Source organism: Pocillopora damicornis, chromosome 12, assembly GCF_964200805.1.
Source record: "Pocillopora damicornis chromosome 12, jaPocDami1.2, whole genome shotgun sequence".
Classification (NCBI taxonomy): Eukaryota; Metazoa; Cnidaria; class Anthozoa; order Scleractinia; family Pocilloporidae; genus Pocillopora; species Pocillopora damicornis.
In genome coordinates, this window is record NC_142681.1 from 18,504,509 (window position 1) to 18,519,510 (window position 15,002).

Consider the following 15,002-nt stretch of genomic DNA (forward strand, 5'->3'; position numbering starts at 1 on the left):
AAGTACTGTTTGCCGTGATGGTACAACCAATCTTCGAACAGCTTTCGGCAATAACAAGAAAGAGTAAAATGATTTTGTGAAACTTGTTCTAAAATTCAGTGAGGGCTGTTCATCACATGACGCTGTATTGAAACGAATATGTCTCGTTTGCTATTGTATCACACTACTGTTTTAGATAAGGCATTTACACCACTTAAATTTAAGAAAGAATGAGTATAACATTAACCACATCCTAACCTAATTTGCCAACTGCTTTCCAGGCATCATCTGTAAAAAACCGCTTCAATTTTTCAAATTTGAAAATTTTGGCTAAAACAGTGGCTCCCAAAAGTATTTCTCACCTCGCCTAAAAATTTTCAAAAGAAAATTTCAAAATTTTCACAACTTTGCCTATTCCCGCTCGTAGGGCAAGCCAAGGCTTTATGGTCCTTGGCCCCCGCAATAGCCGCTAACAGTGGCTTATAAATATAGACGTTTAGTGTTAACTTGTAAAACTCCTTGAAGAAGTTTACGACAGTTAGAGGAAACGCTTCAGAAAATAAAGAAGTTTTACAACTACTGTTTGCACAGTGCTGCTCACTAGTTTAAAAAATAATTAAAAAATTATTGAAAAAAAAAAAATTAAACATTTGAGTCGGAGCTATTCCTGTCAGCGGTGAAATACAGGAATAGGTCCAGTCTCTGGTCGTCCGCCTGAACTGACTAAACGAGTTTTGTCAGCGGAGCTAGTCAGCAGATGACTTTTTCATCGCTGAACGAACTCGCCGAACAAGAAAGGCTGCCTTTCCTTCGCTACGTAAGTAACTATTTCTTGTTTGACACATCGGTGTTTTCACTCGCGTTGATATTTCATTGTTCTGCTTTGAGACACGCGGTTAACAATACTCACGAGCAAGGAGTTAAGATATAACTTATTAACTTTTACTATTTTATCATCCAATCACAGGTCGGAGCCATTCCTGTATTTAGTCGCTTGTTTGATGTTGTTTTCGACGCGCGTGTAACAACTGCGCCGGGATATATTCGATTTGATCAGGGGCACGTCACCAAGCATCAACCAATCATAGTGCTTGTTTTGTTGATCGAAAGTCTATGTGCATAACTTGTTTACATTGTAATAGGCCTTTTGCAGCAATCGGATTCACTGTCTGTTGCCGTTCCTTCGAAAGTTAAAAAGTGTTTGCGGGTCTATGCGACTCCTGTCACTCCTCCGAGACGAATTCGCTCACAGGAGGCACCTGACGAGATCCAGAAAGAATCGAAACTGCACCCTTGCGTAAGAATTCACACAGATGGCGGCAGTTACAATCACGGCCTGCATTGTGGCATGAAATTTTCATGACGCATTTCTCGGAACATTTTATAAACTCTTATAAAGCACGCTCTTTCAACCAATGACAGCGCGCGTTATATCAGAACTTTATTATAAATTTATTTAATTATTTTTATATGTATTTATCTCATTAGTGAAGAAAGCAATTTTATGATAGAGTTTGCCAGAGTGTTTAAAGTTTAAAACCATTGAACGGATGTTGTTTCAGGCACAAACACATGAAATTTTGAATTTAAGGAAATCTCAGCTTTTCAGGTCAGGAAATAAATGATTAGTGCCTCACTCACAGAAACGTCTGCATTCTTGTACAATTTTTTAGAATTTTATACAAATTTTATACAAAACTCCTTAAACCAGCTCTGATATTGTCCAGGGAATCTTTTTTTCTCACGATAAATCTCGGAAATCGCTGCAAAACCAAGAGAATATATTCTCTTGGAAAAACGAATTGCGAAAGCAAAAAACAGGAACACCAGATGTCATTTCTCCCAGACCTCTAAACTTGTTTGGTTGCCATGGATTCCATACATCTTCCACGAAAATCTACGAAATACAATTCTATTATTCAGATTTACATGTAGTCAATTGTTATGAATAAAAGTACATTCAATACAGATTTATTGATTTTCGATGTAATCTTTTGGTTTATTGTCGACATAATTCACTGTTAAGCTTAGTCTGCCATGCTTTTCTTCTGGAGAAGATCTGGTTTGAAGCGCCTTTACTGCTGTACATTCCGCTTGATACTGGTTGCCTCAATTTGTCTTTCAATCGGCGTTTTCGTCTTTAATATTCTGCTCGTAAATCAACGTCCAAGCGTTGTGGAAAAGGATGAAGTGTCACGCAACACACATTTGTTGTTACTGAAATCTCACATATATTTTATTTCATTTCGCCAAAAGCCAGTTTAATTTAGTTATCCCTCCTTTCTTTCAGAAACCGAAGCCAACTTTCACGAAAACGATTTAAATAACTGCCGCATTATATTTCGCGCTGAGCACAATTGATTGCAAATCGCGCAAAGATATATTTTTCGAGTGTCTGAGGTTTGCCAGTTTCAATACCTGAGGTTTCGTGACACCCTTAACAAGGATAAATAATTATTCGGTTCTAAGTGGGAATTTTTTTTACCGAAGTCCAACTCGAAGTCCAACTTTAACTCAATTGAATCTAACCTCTGAGGTTCGCTCTTCCTCGCATTTGACAAATAGTTCGCGCAGATCCTGACAGTTTTAATGCAATATATAAAGAAAAAAATTGATAAATTATAACCTTATGTACTCGTATGTATCCGAATATCACCCGTATGTAGCCGTATTTACTCGTATATCACTCGCATATGGTGGTGTGTACTTGTTTGTTACTCCTGGTACTCATATTGGGTCTTTGGCAAATTGCACGTGATCGGTGGCGTGATCAGTTTCTAATATGTCAACAAAGCCAGCGGTAATAGCAACTGATCGATGCAGGCTGCAACAGATAGAAAAGCACATGTTTATAAACTTCAGAAGCTAAAGATAGAGAGGGAAAACTGAAGCAAACAACTGGATTAAGGAATCACTTCATTTTGCTGTTCAGAGGTAAGCTTCAACGCGATTTATTTGTGAGGCGTTTGTCGTAAACGTTGAGCTCGGCCGTCGAGTATTCATTTAGTCACTGACGTGGGATAAGGGAAAATCCTAAATCCTCGATCGCGAGCAATCGAAAACCAGACATTCGGCTCCCAGTCGCGTTCCGGAGCTTTGCCACAAAGCATCTATGTAGTTGTTTGGTAGTATGGAGCGACAGAGGAATTCGCAGCTGAGGTGCGCCCTTACACGGTTGACAAGCGAAAGGCGCTGAGTTTTCGAGAGTATTCGTCAAATAAGTGATTTTTCCCGTTTGCATTGCTTTCCACGAAGCCAATGTTTCTTTACGATACATTTTCAATTTCAGTCGCCATCCTCGCGAAGGGTCTATTGGCGTTAATGGATAGCACGACTAGGAAATAAACTTCAAATAAACATCGATGATATACTAACTCGAGCCAACCGCTTTTCTATTACTACATCACGGGCGACGAGCGGGGATAGAAAAAACGACCCAAATATGAGCGGTCAGCGGTGAAATAGCTTTTATACTTCATATAGAGACATATAATTTGTTGTTCCAGAGACAATCATGTTGTAAAGCCGAAATGTTTACTGAAAAGGTCATAGACAGGCCTACACAGACTCCCCTGTGTGGTTTTACGTTTGCAACGCAAAAGCCTTTAATTAAAGCTTCGCTCTGACGAGTATGTCTTTGAGGATTTACCTCTTTTGTATGATATAATCGGAGGCGTTTTGTAAATTGTTTCCAGCAGTGGCTGATTTTGGATGAGGTTCCATTCTTACATCAGTATTTGTTTTAAATTTTTTAACCCCTGGGTGGTATGCTGTCACAAAAGGCAATATTTTGCCTTTAGTTTTTTTGGTTTGTTTTTTAAGTGTCGACTGCCTTGCGGCAAACGAGACCTCAGATAACGTTTTTTCAATTTGGCTTTTTTTTTTTCAGAGCTGAAAGATCTTATATGTACACGCTTTCAGAGTGATAATAAACATGTTGAAAAGTACAACAGTGTTATCTCTGAAAAATCAGTCTACAAACTGACCGAGACCTTTCAATATACACACTATTCATCTTGCCACCCGCCAAGTGTTAAGAAAGGCTTTATTAAAGGAGAAGCTATCAGACTTCTAAGAACAAACTCCTCGGAAAGAAATTTCCAGGAGGCCATGTGTAACTTCAAAACACGACTTGAAGCACGTGGTTACCCATCATCGTCAGAGCGAAGCTTTAATTAAAGGCTTTTGCGTCGCAAACGTAAAACCACACAGGGGAGTCTGTGTAGGCCTGTCTATGACCTTTTCAATAATTGTGATTTTTTTTCTCGGCTTAAAAGCTAAGTCAGTTGTTCAATTGAATAGGAAGAAAAACAGCATTATTTGCACGTGTGGATCTTTTGAGAAAAGGTCTCCTAAACGAGTGGTCTTGATTGTAAATATTTAAGGAATGGTAAATACATTAGCCTTAACATGGCTGTTTCTCGAAGCTCAATGTTTTCCTACTTGCCTTTTTTCCACGTAAATTGGGGGCGATTGAATAGATATAATATGCAGTAAAAGAACGTCAGCTGATAGAAATTTTAAATTTCTCATCTTAAGCTGTGGAAACAAAATTCAAGTGAAAAGGAAGCCAACTGTGATTAGTGCTTTGAACAAGTCAAGATACGTTTTTTTCGTCACACAACAAGTTACATAACGTGAATATCATTCTTCTTGATGCCTTTCCCGGTGTCAGCAATGCCTTTCCCGATGCCTCCGTTGGTCAATAGAGCATAAGAAGTATTGTTCCAGTTAAAGCTTGAGGAAAATTGCTTAACTTTTTAAGTAGCGAAGTGTAACTTGGTAACATTTCGGCTTTATAACATGATTGTTTTCTGCAACTACGAAACGTACATTTAATTCTTCTTGGTACCTTTCGGATGCCACCGATGCCTTCATTGTTTATTAAAGCAGTAAAAGATATATGTACAATCAACACTTTTGAATTGCTTAACATTTTATTTAGCGAAGTAAACTGTTTACACTTCGGCTTTACAGCACAATTGTTTCCTGACACTACAAATGATCTGTCTATATATGAATTATGAAAGTTGTTTCACCGCTGACCACTCGTATTTGGGTCGTTTTTTCTATCCCCGCTCGTCGCCCGTGATGTAGTAACTCCCGTCTAACCGGTGTCCTTATGGCGTAAGTATTTTCCCTATCGAAAAATTAATTTTCGTGTCGGAAATCAATTAACAGGGTCCGTTATTGTTGGCCTCTTTCAGACCTTCTCATTGTCTGCTATTTCCCGTGTCTGATATTATTTTCCGAGCCTGATATTATTTCCCATGTCTGTATTTACTATCTAAATGGATTTCGACTTATCACCGTGCTTTATATTAATGCTCGAGTCCTTAAATTATTCGTTACAATCGTCGGATTTGGAGCTCCCTAGATTTGAATCCCCCGGTCCAAATCCGCTAAATTCAAAACATGCGTAAGAATGTTATCCGGCTGGTTCTCAGCATTCGTCACAACTAAGGATTTTCGTTAACCCGAGCGAAAGCGCTAAACTCTGGAATAAAAACGAACTGTGAAATTTGATAACGTTTGATTTTTGTTATTCTCTTGAAAAAGGTGTGAACAATGAAATGATAGATATGCTAACAGAAAGTTTGAAACGCGTGGAACCCCGATTGCACGGGTCCTCGATTTATCGTAACTCCATAACTCGAACCAAAAGTCGCGTTCCCCTTCTCCTTGTCAACCCACTTACTCCAACTGATTTTCATTTCCCATGAGGGCTCGCAAAATCGGGAATCCACTGTTCGTGTTCCACAACGGAATTCTGTTGCTCCACCCTCTACTCAGTGTTGCATTGAGAATTTTTTTATCGTTCGTAGCCGATTACGCACTGAAATTCACACTCGGTTGTGTCTGTGTTACTTGAAATACACTTTATAATTCAAAATAAATACGAGTTGTTGATTGTAAAGATAATCTAAGGTAAGAAAGGTTATTACTACACAAGGCTTTAATTTTTCTGAAGTCGCCTTTTTAGCGATCTAAAATATTGTAACGGTCGCTGTGTTGCATACGTCAAATAAATAAATAAAGAACAAAGAAAAATGCAAATTGCGGCGCATTTTACCGCTGAATACACCTTTGTTCATCGAATTAAGCTTTATTGTGATTAGGCTACAGCTGTTAAACGTCAGCGCTTTTGGGAACACTGTTCTGGCTGAGGAAGTGTGCTTTCAATTAATTAGGACCAAATTGAACAACCACACAAGCCAGCAATTCATTTTTTTTTAAATCGTCTGAATTGTTTTTGATAAAAATGTCACCTGCATCAACCAAAACATTGTCTAAAACACGTTTAACGATCTTCTAGCTAAACAAGAATTTCCGGCCACTGCAAAAAATCTTGCCATCACTACTCCTAGAACTTCGCGTATTTACTTTTTACCTCACATCCACAAACCTAACAACCCAGGGCGACCCATCGTCTCTGAATATTAAATCTCTTTATACTGTCATTTTTTTGATCAACTTTCTGCTAAGGAATCTAGCTCTGAAACACTACTCCGTCTAGCCGAACTAGTCCTAACACTCAATTTCTCTTCATTCGGTGGCAATCATTACAAGCAAAATAATGGTGTAGCCATAGACACCAGAATGGACCCAGCTACGCCAATCTTTTCGTTGGTTTTTTAACGAACTCTAATTTTTCCGTCAATACAACGGTCCCAAACCTGAATTCTACGATAGTTACATTGACGGCAATGCTACCTCCTGCACCAGAGAGGAGCTGACTCAATTTGTAACCGCTCTTAAGTCCTTACACCCGGCTCTGAAATATACTTGGAAATTTTCCGACACTTCTTTGGGTTTCTAGACATGACAGAAGTGTTTGCTACAAACCCACAGACTCACATAGTTACTGGTTGTATTCATCTTCGCATTCATCACCAGTGCTTTCAATAAGATTTGAAGTAGGTAATATGAAAAACAATTTCGATCTCGTTAGCCCATTAGTTCCATTAGAGTAAAATTAGTTTCCATTGGAGTAAAGTTGCCTCAAACAGAGTTTTCTGTGGCGAACTTTGGTAGATGGTCATTTAATGTTAGTCTCCTCCTTTGTAACATTTGTTTAGCTGATTGTTTATTTCTGATCAAAATCTTCCATTTGCTGACTTGCAAACCTACTGCCTGAGTTTCACACAAAAAGTCCTCTGAGAGGACATGTGGTTACTGGTTACTTCGGAAATTTTTAGTCAGTATGTTCTCTTACACTCAAAATCTTATTTTTCCTGGAAGTTTGGTTGACGATATGATAAGACAATACCAATAGTTTTTTACTCAAAACTTTTTTATAGAGATAAAAGTCGCCTGAAAGACATCTAAACGACCTCCAGGTATTTGAGGTCTCACTTCAGCTTCCAGAAAGTCACAGAAAAATCCAGAATGGTGTTAACCATCCAACATCGCATAATACTAAACACTTTCAACAGGCAGTCAACAAAAGCAAAATCAGATAATATGCTGTGTGCATCAAATTTCCGTCTACATATGTTCTCAAATTTTGAGGCTACGATCCAAATCTTTGTTCGCCTGATCTTTGTTTACAAAGGTTTCTTCTGCTTGCAGTTGGAAACAAACCTCTCAGTCTCCTGCTTCGAACGCTGAATGCATTTTTTGTGATTGCAGGTTTTTGTTTATTTTTTTTTGTTTTGTTTTGTTTTTTGTTGTATTGTGTTTTTTTCTTTTTTTGTTACTGGATGAAATTAAAGATTTGCGGCAGTGAATTCCACCAGTTCTATTTCCTGGGAAAACCTCAGGATTATTCCTTTCTGCAGAATTGTTCATTTAATTTTTACATAAGATAATTGAATTAAATCAATCAGCCAATGAATTTAGTTGTTCCTACGACTCGTGTTTCATATCGGATCGTAAACAATAGTCGTGTTAGCGTAGAACAAGGTCTTCTTCGATTTTTCAGCAAATGCAGGTTTTTTTTTTATAAAAGTTTAGACGCTTAGTGTTTAATAGCCTTTTTGTAGTTCTCTACACAGCCAAGCCTAGGTTAAGCGTCTTTAGGCAAGGTCAACATCTTTGCAAAAATATTTCAAATTTGATTTACGTGTGCTATCAACAAGCGAGCTGTTTTCACTAATTCTGATTTTCAAGTTTGTTTTCTAACTAGCAGTTGAGAAGAACTGCTGTTGTTTTATTTATCTAAAAGTATTTAACGATTTTAGTTCAGCACAAATTTGTTTGAAAATTATTTAGGTAACCGACGATGAGCACTTCAACTTCGAGCGTGATTAACTTTTATAGAGCAAAGTATACCCGGCGATTCACAACAGAATACCTGCCGAAGCTCCGGCGGGTGCCGGGTGTTATTGAAAGCACTGTCTTTAAAAACTTTAATAACTTCAAAGTGATTCAGAGATAAGTACTATCTTTGCGCAATCTCTACCAATTTCATTCAAATGCGACAAAAACAAGGCAAACTTTTTGGGTAGAAGTTCATCTCAAACTAATGACCAACCTGGAACTTTCAAATGCGCTCGCTCACGATGCAAAACCTCTCATTTCATTCATAACATAGAGAAAATGTCCGGACCTAAGAGATCCATTAAGATTACTGATCACTTGAAGTGCACCTCCGATGATGTCATCTATTTGCATAACTTGGCATGCACTTATTTCATAAAGTTATACATTGGTGAAACAGGAAGACGACTTGGTGACCGATTACGAGAACTCCTTCGCGAATTAGATAGAAATGACAAGGACGCATCCAAACCAGTCGCTAAAAAGTCTTCAGTTTTCCTTATCTCCACTTTTCTTTCCTTCCAGATTTCGATCAAATTTCATTTTTTGCATATGTTTTGCATGGCAGCTGTTGTTTCTTAATTTTCCTCTGTAGTTTTTACGAGCAGGAAAATTGGCGCGCGGCCGGCCAAAATTTGGCCCCTCCTCACATGTCCATTATTAACCATTTAACTCCCAAGATCTGATTGTTTATTCTCCCCTCTAGCTTTTACACATTTCCTTGTAAATAAGTTATGAGAATTTGATGTTAGATCGAGATAACAACTTCTACTTGATACATTTGAGTATTCTCATTACCTGTTTGTTGGGGAGTGAATGGATATTGTAAGGAGAAGTTACTTGTTGATCACTTCTGGGAGTTAAAGGGTTAAACGTCAGGTTTGGACACAGCCGAAAAATGAGTGCGCATGCACGGCGGATATGGCGCCTTCGGGGAGCGTTTTCTGACTCCATGGTGAATGAATTTCATCGAGGAACGAACAGAACATTATGGTATAATTTTTTGGACTGTTATTGATGCGAATCGAGGGCAAAATTTAATGGAGTTTGTCCGTATGGAAAGGTCTTAAGGGTAAGCGACATTTTTTATTTATAGTTCATTGCAAGCTGTTTTAAATGTATCCAGACAGCTATAGCGATAGCAGTCGTTACGAATCTCTCAGCCATATTACAGGTGCTCAGCTTTAGTCCTTAAGTTCACATCTGTTACTGCAGCATACCAACTAGACATTACAAAGCTCGCACCTGCGCAGACGTTGATCACTGTGTTAAGAAAATCCATGACATTAGCGTTCGTCATGAGGGAAAAAAGACCTCCATATGTTCATCCTGTAACCCTTTCCAAATCCATTCGCCTTATCGTGTAAATCTTTTTATGGACAGGTAATCACCAAACCTTTATTGGCGTCAACAATGGCGAAGAAATCCTCTGGCTCAAAGGTTCTGTTTTTTGTCGTCATTGCAGGGATAGTTTTTTTATGGCAATTCGAAAGAAATTATTCTAGACTTAAAGTTACTTTAACGCTCCCAAGGTATGGTAACATAAACCGAGAAATGAGGAACTCCAACACAACAGAACCATGCTTAATTCTTTACTGGTCGACTATTTTCGGAAGTCAGCCACACATTGAGAAGAGATGGAACGACAATGATTGCCCAGTGGCCTGTCAGGTCACATCTAACCGTTCTCGAGCCAGAGAGGCAGACGGGTTCGTTGTTCATGCCCGGGATTCACACATGACACCTCCGAAGGAATCTGTTCCATGGATCCTTCACACACAAGAAAACCCGGTGTACACTCCCGTAATGAAAAACGCCAAGTTTATGTCCAGATTTAATCTGTTAATGAGTTACCGGTTAGACTACGATTTCCCCGTCCCAGTTTACCCCATGCCTCAATTAACACCACCACTTACATTTAAGGAAAAAACTAAGCTGATAATGGCAGCATTTTCAAACTGTGAGCCTGTGCGGACGGAATACATGAGACAATTAATGAAGTTTGTGCAGGTCGATTCTTATGGAGCTTGTCTCAGGAATAAGAATAATCTAGTGGGCCGTTATGGATCCAAGAACGGGAAAAATTTCAAAGAGTTGAAGAGTGAATTAGCGAAACAATACAAGTTTACACTAGTATTTTTTAACCAGGACTGTGAATACTTTGTCGATGATCAACTAAGCCATGCGCTGAATGCAGGCTCAGTTCCTGTGGTAATGAGTACAGATAAACTCGACGAGTTCCTGCCGGGCAATCTTCGACAATCCGTCATTAAAGTCCGTGATTTCAGAACTCCAAAAGATCTCTCAGATTATCTTAAGTACCTGAGCACAAATGAGACAGAGTATAACAATTATTTGACGTGGAAGTCGAAAGGAGTAGGAAATATCACGGGAACCGTTATTGGAAATTGCTGGAAACCAAAGTATCCTATTTATTGCCAGATCTGTGTGGCGCTTTCAGAAGGGCGAATACACAAGGAAGGACTGAGGCCAATCCCGTGTAATGCGAGAGCGTACGAAGACTGGGGTATCAAAAAAGGGGCCTAATTTTCCTTTTTCGTCATCATCAGGACTAGCAAAATCTTCGTTATTGTTTAAAAATATTTACATCGTTAACTAGTTTTATTTACCCTTTAACTCCCAAGATCTGATTGTTAATTCTCCCCTCTAGCTGCAACACATTTCCTTGTAAATAAGTTGCGAGAATTTGGTGTTAGATCAAGATAACAACTTTTACCTGATAACTTAAAGTATTCTCATTTCTCTTCTGCTGGATGACCAAGGTTATTATAGGGAGAATTTACATGTTAATCAATTCTGGGAGTTAAAGGGTTGTTTTAAAATTTCTACTTTTTAGGCCATGTTTCCAAATTTTTGACTTAATTGTGAAAACATTGGACAATTTTAGGAAACCTGAGAGTTGTACCATTTAGCTCTCCTGAATTGGTTTTGCTCGTGCAAGTTCTTCCCATGAAATCATAAATACTCAAACTTATGACATAGAAGTTGTTACTTTGATCCGACTCCAAATTCTCGTTAGTGATTTACAAGGAAATGTGTAGCAGCTAGAGGGCAGAATTCAAAATAATATCTTGGGAGTTAACGTGTTAAAGCAATCATTTTGTGTTTGCACTTTCTGTGACAAAAGTACTTACAGAAATGATGCAGCCTTTAGTGAGTGATGCAGGGATGTTCAACTATGTTTGCTATATTTCTGAATTTGTTGTCGTCGTTTTAACTAACAAACAGCCTTTGAAAAATGAATAAAGATTTTTACTTGCATCGTTAAGTGTTTACACTTCTGTCCGTCTCCAAAAAGTTTCTTAAAATGGTGGGTGGTTAGGCTTGTTCAATCTGTCTGTTAAGAATTCACCTCCGCACTTGATTGAAAATGACAGGGTGAGATTTAAGATAAAAAAGACTCAAACCCTCATTTTAAAACAAAAAGTAAAAACAGGAGCCAAAAACAAAACTAAAAACAAAAGCCATGATTATGCCTTAGCCTTAGTTAAAAAATCGTAAGGATTTTTTTGCTATGAAGGGGACTATTATGGGCAGAACATACCCTAGCTCGCGCTCGCCGATTGCTTATTAAAACCGTAAAGCCGAGAGAACTAAAATTCTATATAATACCTACTCAGTGGTGGATTCATGAGTGGGTATTATTACTGCCCGGCTATAAATTCTCCTGGTGACAGGATCGCACGTACATCACTATTAACTGGGGGTATTTTATATGTCCTTGTTTTGGAATACTTTGAAATTCAGTTATCTAGTGTGATATTAATGTGTGATTTCTGAATCAAATTTTAGACCCTCCCCTCTTTCAAAAATTCCTGGATCATATTTAAGCCTTCCCAACTCGGCTTTAGCAATCAGATTCTCCACACTGTTTTCTCTTTACATTTTCTTTGATACTAACAAGGAGAATTGTTTTAGACAATCAGGAATTTCATAATATGGTGATCATTTCCTTTATTCTCCTGACCTTTACATTTGATTCAAGAGGGATATTGTAAGGAGAAGTAAAAAGCCAGATACTCTTAATTTAAAGGGTGAAAAGATTAAGGTTATGATTTTCACTAATCTGCACGAACTTATTCCAAGCTGAAAATGCAAAGAATTCCATTCTCTCAGTGACCATAGCCCATTTCAATTTAAAATTAAAGTTACTCTGGATGTTGTCAACACTCGAACCAAGCAATTGCGAAAGCGCAATAACTCTTTCAAAGTATGATTGCAACAACAAAAAAAAGGATTATTTTATGATCGTGGTTTTATTTGCCTGTCGCAGGTACCAAGTATACTCGAATTCAGACGAGGTACAAATTGCATCAACTGGTTGTCATTTTTTTCTATGACAGCTGTCACATTAAACGCATGTTGTTTGTCGTCGTTATTAAAAGTATGCCTTGTTTCCGTCTTTCTTTGCACGCTCATTTTAGAATCTATTGAAACAGGCTGTCTTTTGCTCTCCAATTGAGGACGATTTGCTCTCTATGCTTTTAAAGGAACGGTTGCTTAATTTCCCATGTGGCGCGTCAAAAGTTGAAACAATTAAAACAGCTTTTATTGCCACCAACTACCAATTTTCATGTCAGGTTACTCCCTAGTTATAAGTGTTCCATCGTTGCATGGAAGACTCTAGTTAAAGCTTTTCCATGTTACCATCAGCAGCCTTGGCGAATGACAGAAATTCTATAGCGGTGATAAAAAAAAAAGAAGAGAGAAGAGCAAAAAAGGATCATGCTGTATAACTCTCGTGAGGATTGTCAAAAAGCATTCGCTCGTCGACTCCATTCTCACCTGCCTGGCTGGATAAACATCTTATTCAGAACTCGTTGAAACTAAACCTCTAGAAGATAATAGAGGATCACCTCATTTTTCGAAAAGTGTAAATAAAATTAACATCTACTCGCTTAATCCTATGGTTGGTCGATACTAAACTATGCAAATCCCTGACCATAAGTTAATGCGCTTGAATCCTAAAGATGCTTATAGCAGCTGTTGAAGACAACCATCTTCTTCGACAGTGGCCTCCAACTTCTTTAGAATTAAAGTTATTCGACCGTCAGCTATCAGCTATATCATCTGAGAACAAAGAAAAAACCCTAAAGATTCGATATGTCCAAAAAATTGTGTTACGTTCAAAAGAAACATGGAGAAACTTTGTACACGACCATTTTACGATCTCTAGATTTGAGTCCATTTCCAGCTATCTTTGAATTAATTAAATGCATTTTCAGTCAGGGGTAAAAGCTACAATCTTGGGAATTTAAAAAGGATGTCTGTTAACAAGAGCAGGTTGCAGACGTAAAATGTTCCTCCGGCCAGAGTTTTTATCAATATTAGTTTTGAAATAGCGAGATTTCTTGGTAGTCATTACGTAGGGCTTTTCGACTGAGAGGCTACTCGCAAAGAGATCGTTCGTCAAGAGGTTTTCCATTACAAAACGTTGTAACTGTTATTTTAAAACCAAGGAAAACTAGCATCAAAGCTAATTTGCACCAAAACCAGTAGCTTGAGTCGACGACGTCTCGGGGTTCGCTTCTTGAAAGGTAAAATTGTCCATGGTCCTCACAACAATTATTTCAGACTCGACTATATTGGTGCCGCAAGACAGCGCCATTTTTAACGACCTCCTATATTTCTTAAGTCTCCAGGCATAGATGAACGCGTCTAAAGCCACCTTCACAAACATCATCTCGTCACCAATTGTGATTACAGCGTACAAGTCAAGCCACTCTTGTCGAGTTTCGATTTTTGTGTAGAATCTGATATGGAGTGTAATGATATGAGGAAGAGCACACACTATAAGTATTCCTGCCAGAAATAAAGTCACAATGGTAAACTGCCTCTCGCTTATCCTGTTTGTTTGCGGCTTGTTCCCGCGCCCACGAATGGTTCGTTGTTCGATGCTGTTCCCTCCTGCGAGTCGACGAGAAGTTTTAGCAAATTGGCGAAATGACCTCAAGAGCATCGCTGAACCGACGATAAGGAGGATTGTTATAAGCGTGGAGTGGAGGTGAAGGTCGACTTGAAAAAGGATCAGTTGTGGCGATACAACGAATTGAAGCAGAATAAAACCTGTGAAGTACCCAACACAGGAGACAACACATGCGAGGACCCGACGTGTTGTGACGATTGAACGATAGAGATGCGGGTATGTTATCGCAAGATACTGCGTGGAAATGAGACCCAGGACTAGTAGAAATGACGCGTTTAGCCCAACATACGACAGCCAGATTCCAATTTCTCGCAACGTGTAGTACGGTTCTCCTATGATAAGGGACCTTGTTGAATAACGTACAAAGCGATAGAGGACGAAAAAAGGCTCGACCAACAGGCCTGTCGTAAGGTCGACAACAGCCAAAGCGACGATAAAGTAGGTAGCTGGCGTACGAAAGCACCTTAGAGGATCTTTGAAGATAGTGAGCAGAAGCAAAGCGTTACTTACGATTGTTAAGGGTGAAAGGATCGCCAAACAGATACCAGTAGCAAGCTGTGTATAAAAGAAGAAATTCAAGTCCACTGCGAATGACGAGTTGGACATGGCGCTGTTAATTGTGATGTCAGAAGATCAAGTATTTTTTCTGCGTCAGAGTGAACAGCAATGCCTGTACCGTTGGAGGCCCTCAGCTCTCGATTTTTATCACACACTCTGAAAGGAACCCTTTCAAATTGCCTATTGATACCAGCTAATGGATACTACAGCGGTTTTGTTCGAAATGTTTCAAGTCTCGTTTGTGCTGCTGTCAATC

The 15,002-nt window shown here is 38.7% G+C and overlaps 2 protein-coding genes and 1 long non-coding RNA gene across 4 annotated transcripts; 1 reads left to right on the forward strand and 2 right to left on the reverse strand.

Annotated features, from left to right (window-relative positions):
• Positions 1-1,405: 1,405 nt before the first annotated feature.
• On the reverse strand, positions 1,406-2,805 carry LOC149036840 (uncharacterized). The gene is made up of 2 exons (XR_016181528.1): positions 2,606-2,805; positions 1,406-1,876 (listed from the first exon to the last, which is right to left on the reverse strand). It is a non-coding gene; the product is annotated as an uncharacterized LOC149036840 (long non-coding RNA).
• LOC113686779 (GDP-fucose protein O-fucosyltransferase 4) lies at positions 2,736-11,526 on the forward strand. 2 transcript variants are annotated; one of them, XM_027204449.2, is made up of 2 exons: positions 2,736-2,913; positions 9,625-11,526. In XM_027204449.2, exon 2 carries the CDS (start codon positions 9,655-9,657, stop codon positions 10,786-10,788), a length of 1,134 nt encoding a protein of 377 aa, XP_027060250.2. In that variant the 5' UTR covers positions 2,736-2,913; positions 9,625-9,654; the 3' UTR covers positions 10,789-11,526. The 2 variants fall into 2 exon arrangements, with proteins under 2 accessions (XP_027060250.2, XP_027060251.2); XM_027204450.2 differs by lacking the exon at positions 2,736-2,913 and adding an exon at positions 9,255-9,313.
• A 1,263-nt stretch (positions 11,527-12,789) lies between these two features.
• LOC113686780 (uncharacterized) lies at positions 12,790-14,977 on the reverse strand. Its single transcript, XM_027204451.2, has one exon. It carries the CDS (start codon positions 14,792-14,794, stop codon positions 13,739-13,741), a length of 1,056 nt encoding a protein of 351 aa, XP_027060252.2. The 5' UTR covers positions 14,795-14,977; the 3' UTR covers positions 12,790-13,738.
• Between the last annotated feature and the right edge of the window lie 25 nt (positions 14,978-15,002).

Bases quoted from the DNA above. Each gene is read 5' to 3' on its own strand.
- LOC113686780 (XM_027204451.2), bottom strand. From the start codon at position 14,794: ATGTCCAACTCGTCATTCGCAGTGGACTTGAATTTCTTCTTTTATACA.
- LOC113686779 (XM_027204449.2), top strand. From the start codon at position 9,655: ATGGCGAAGAAATCCTCTGGCTCAAAGGTTCTGTTTTTTGTCGTCATT.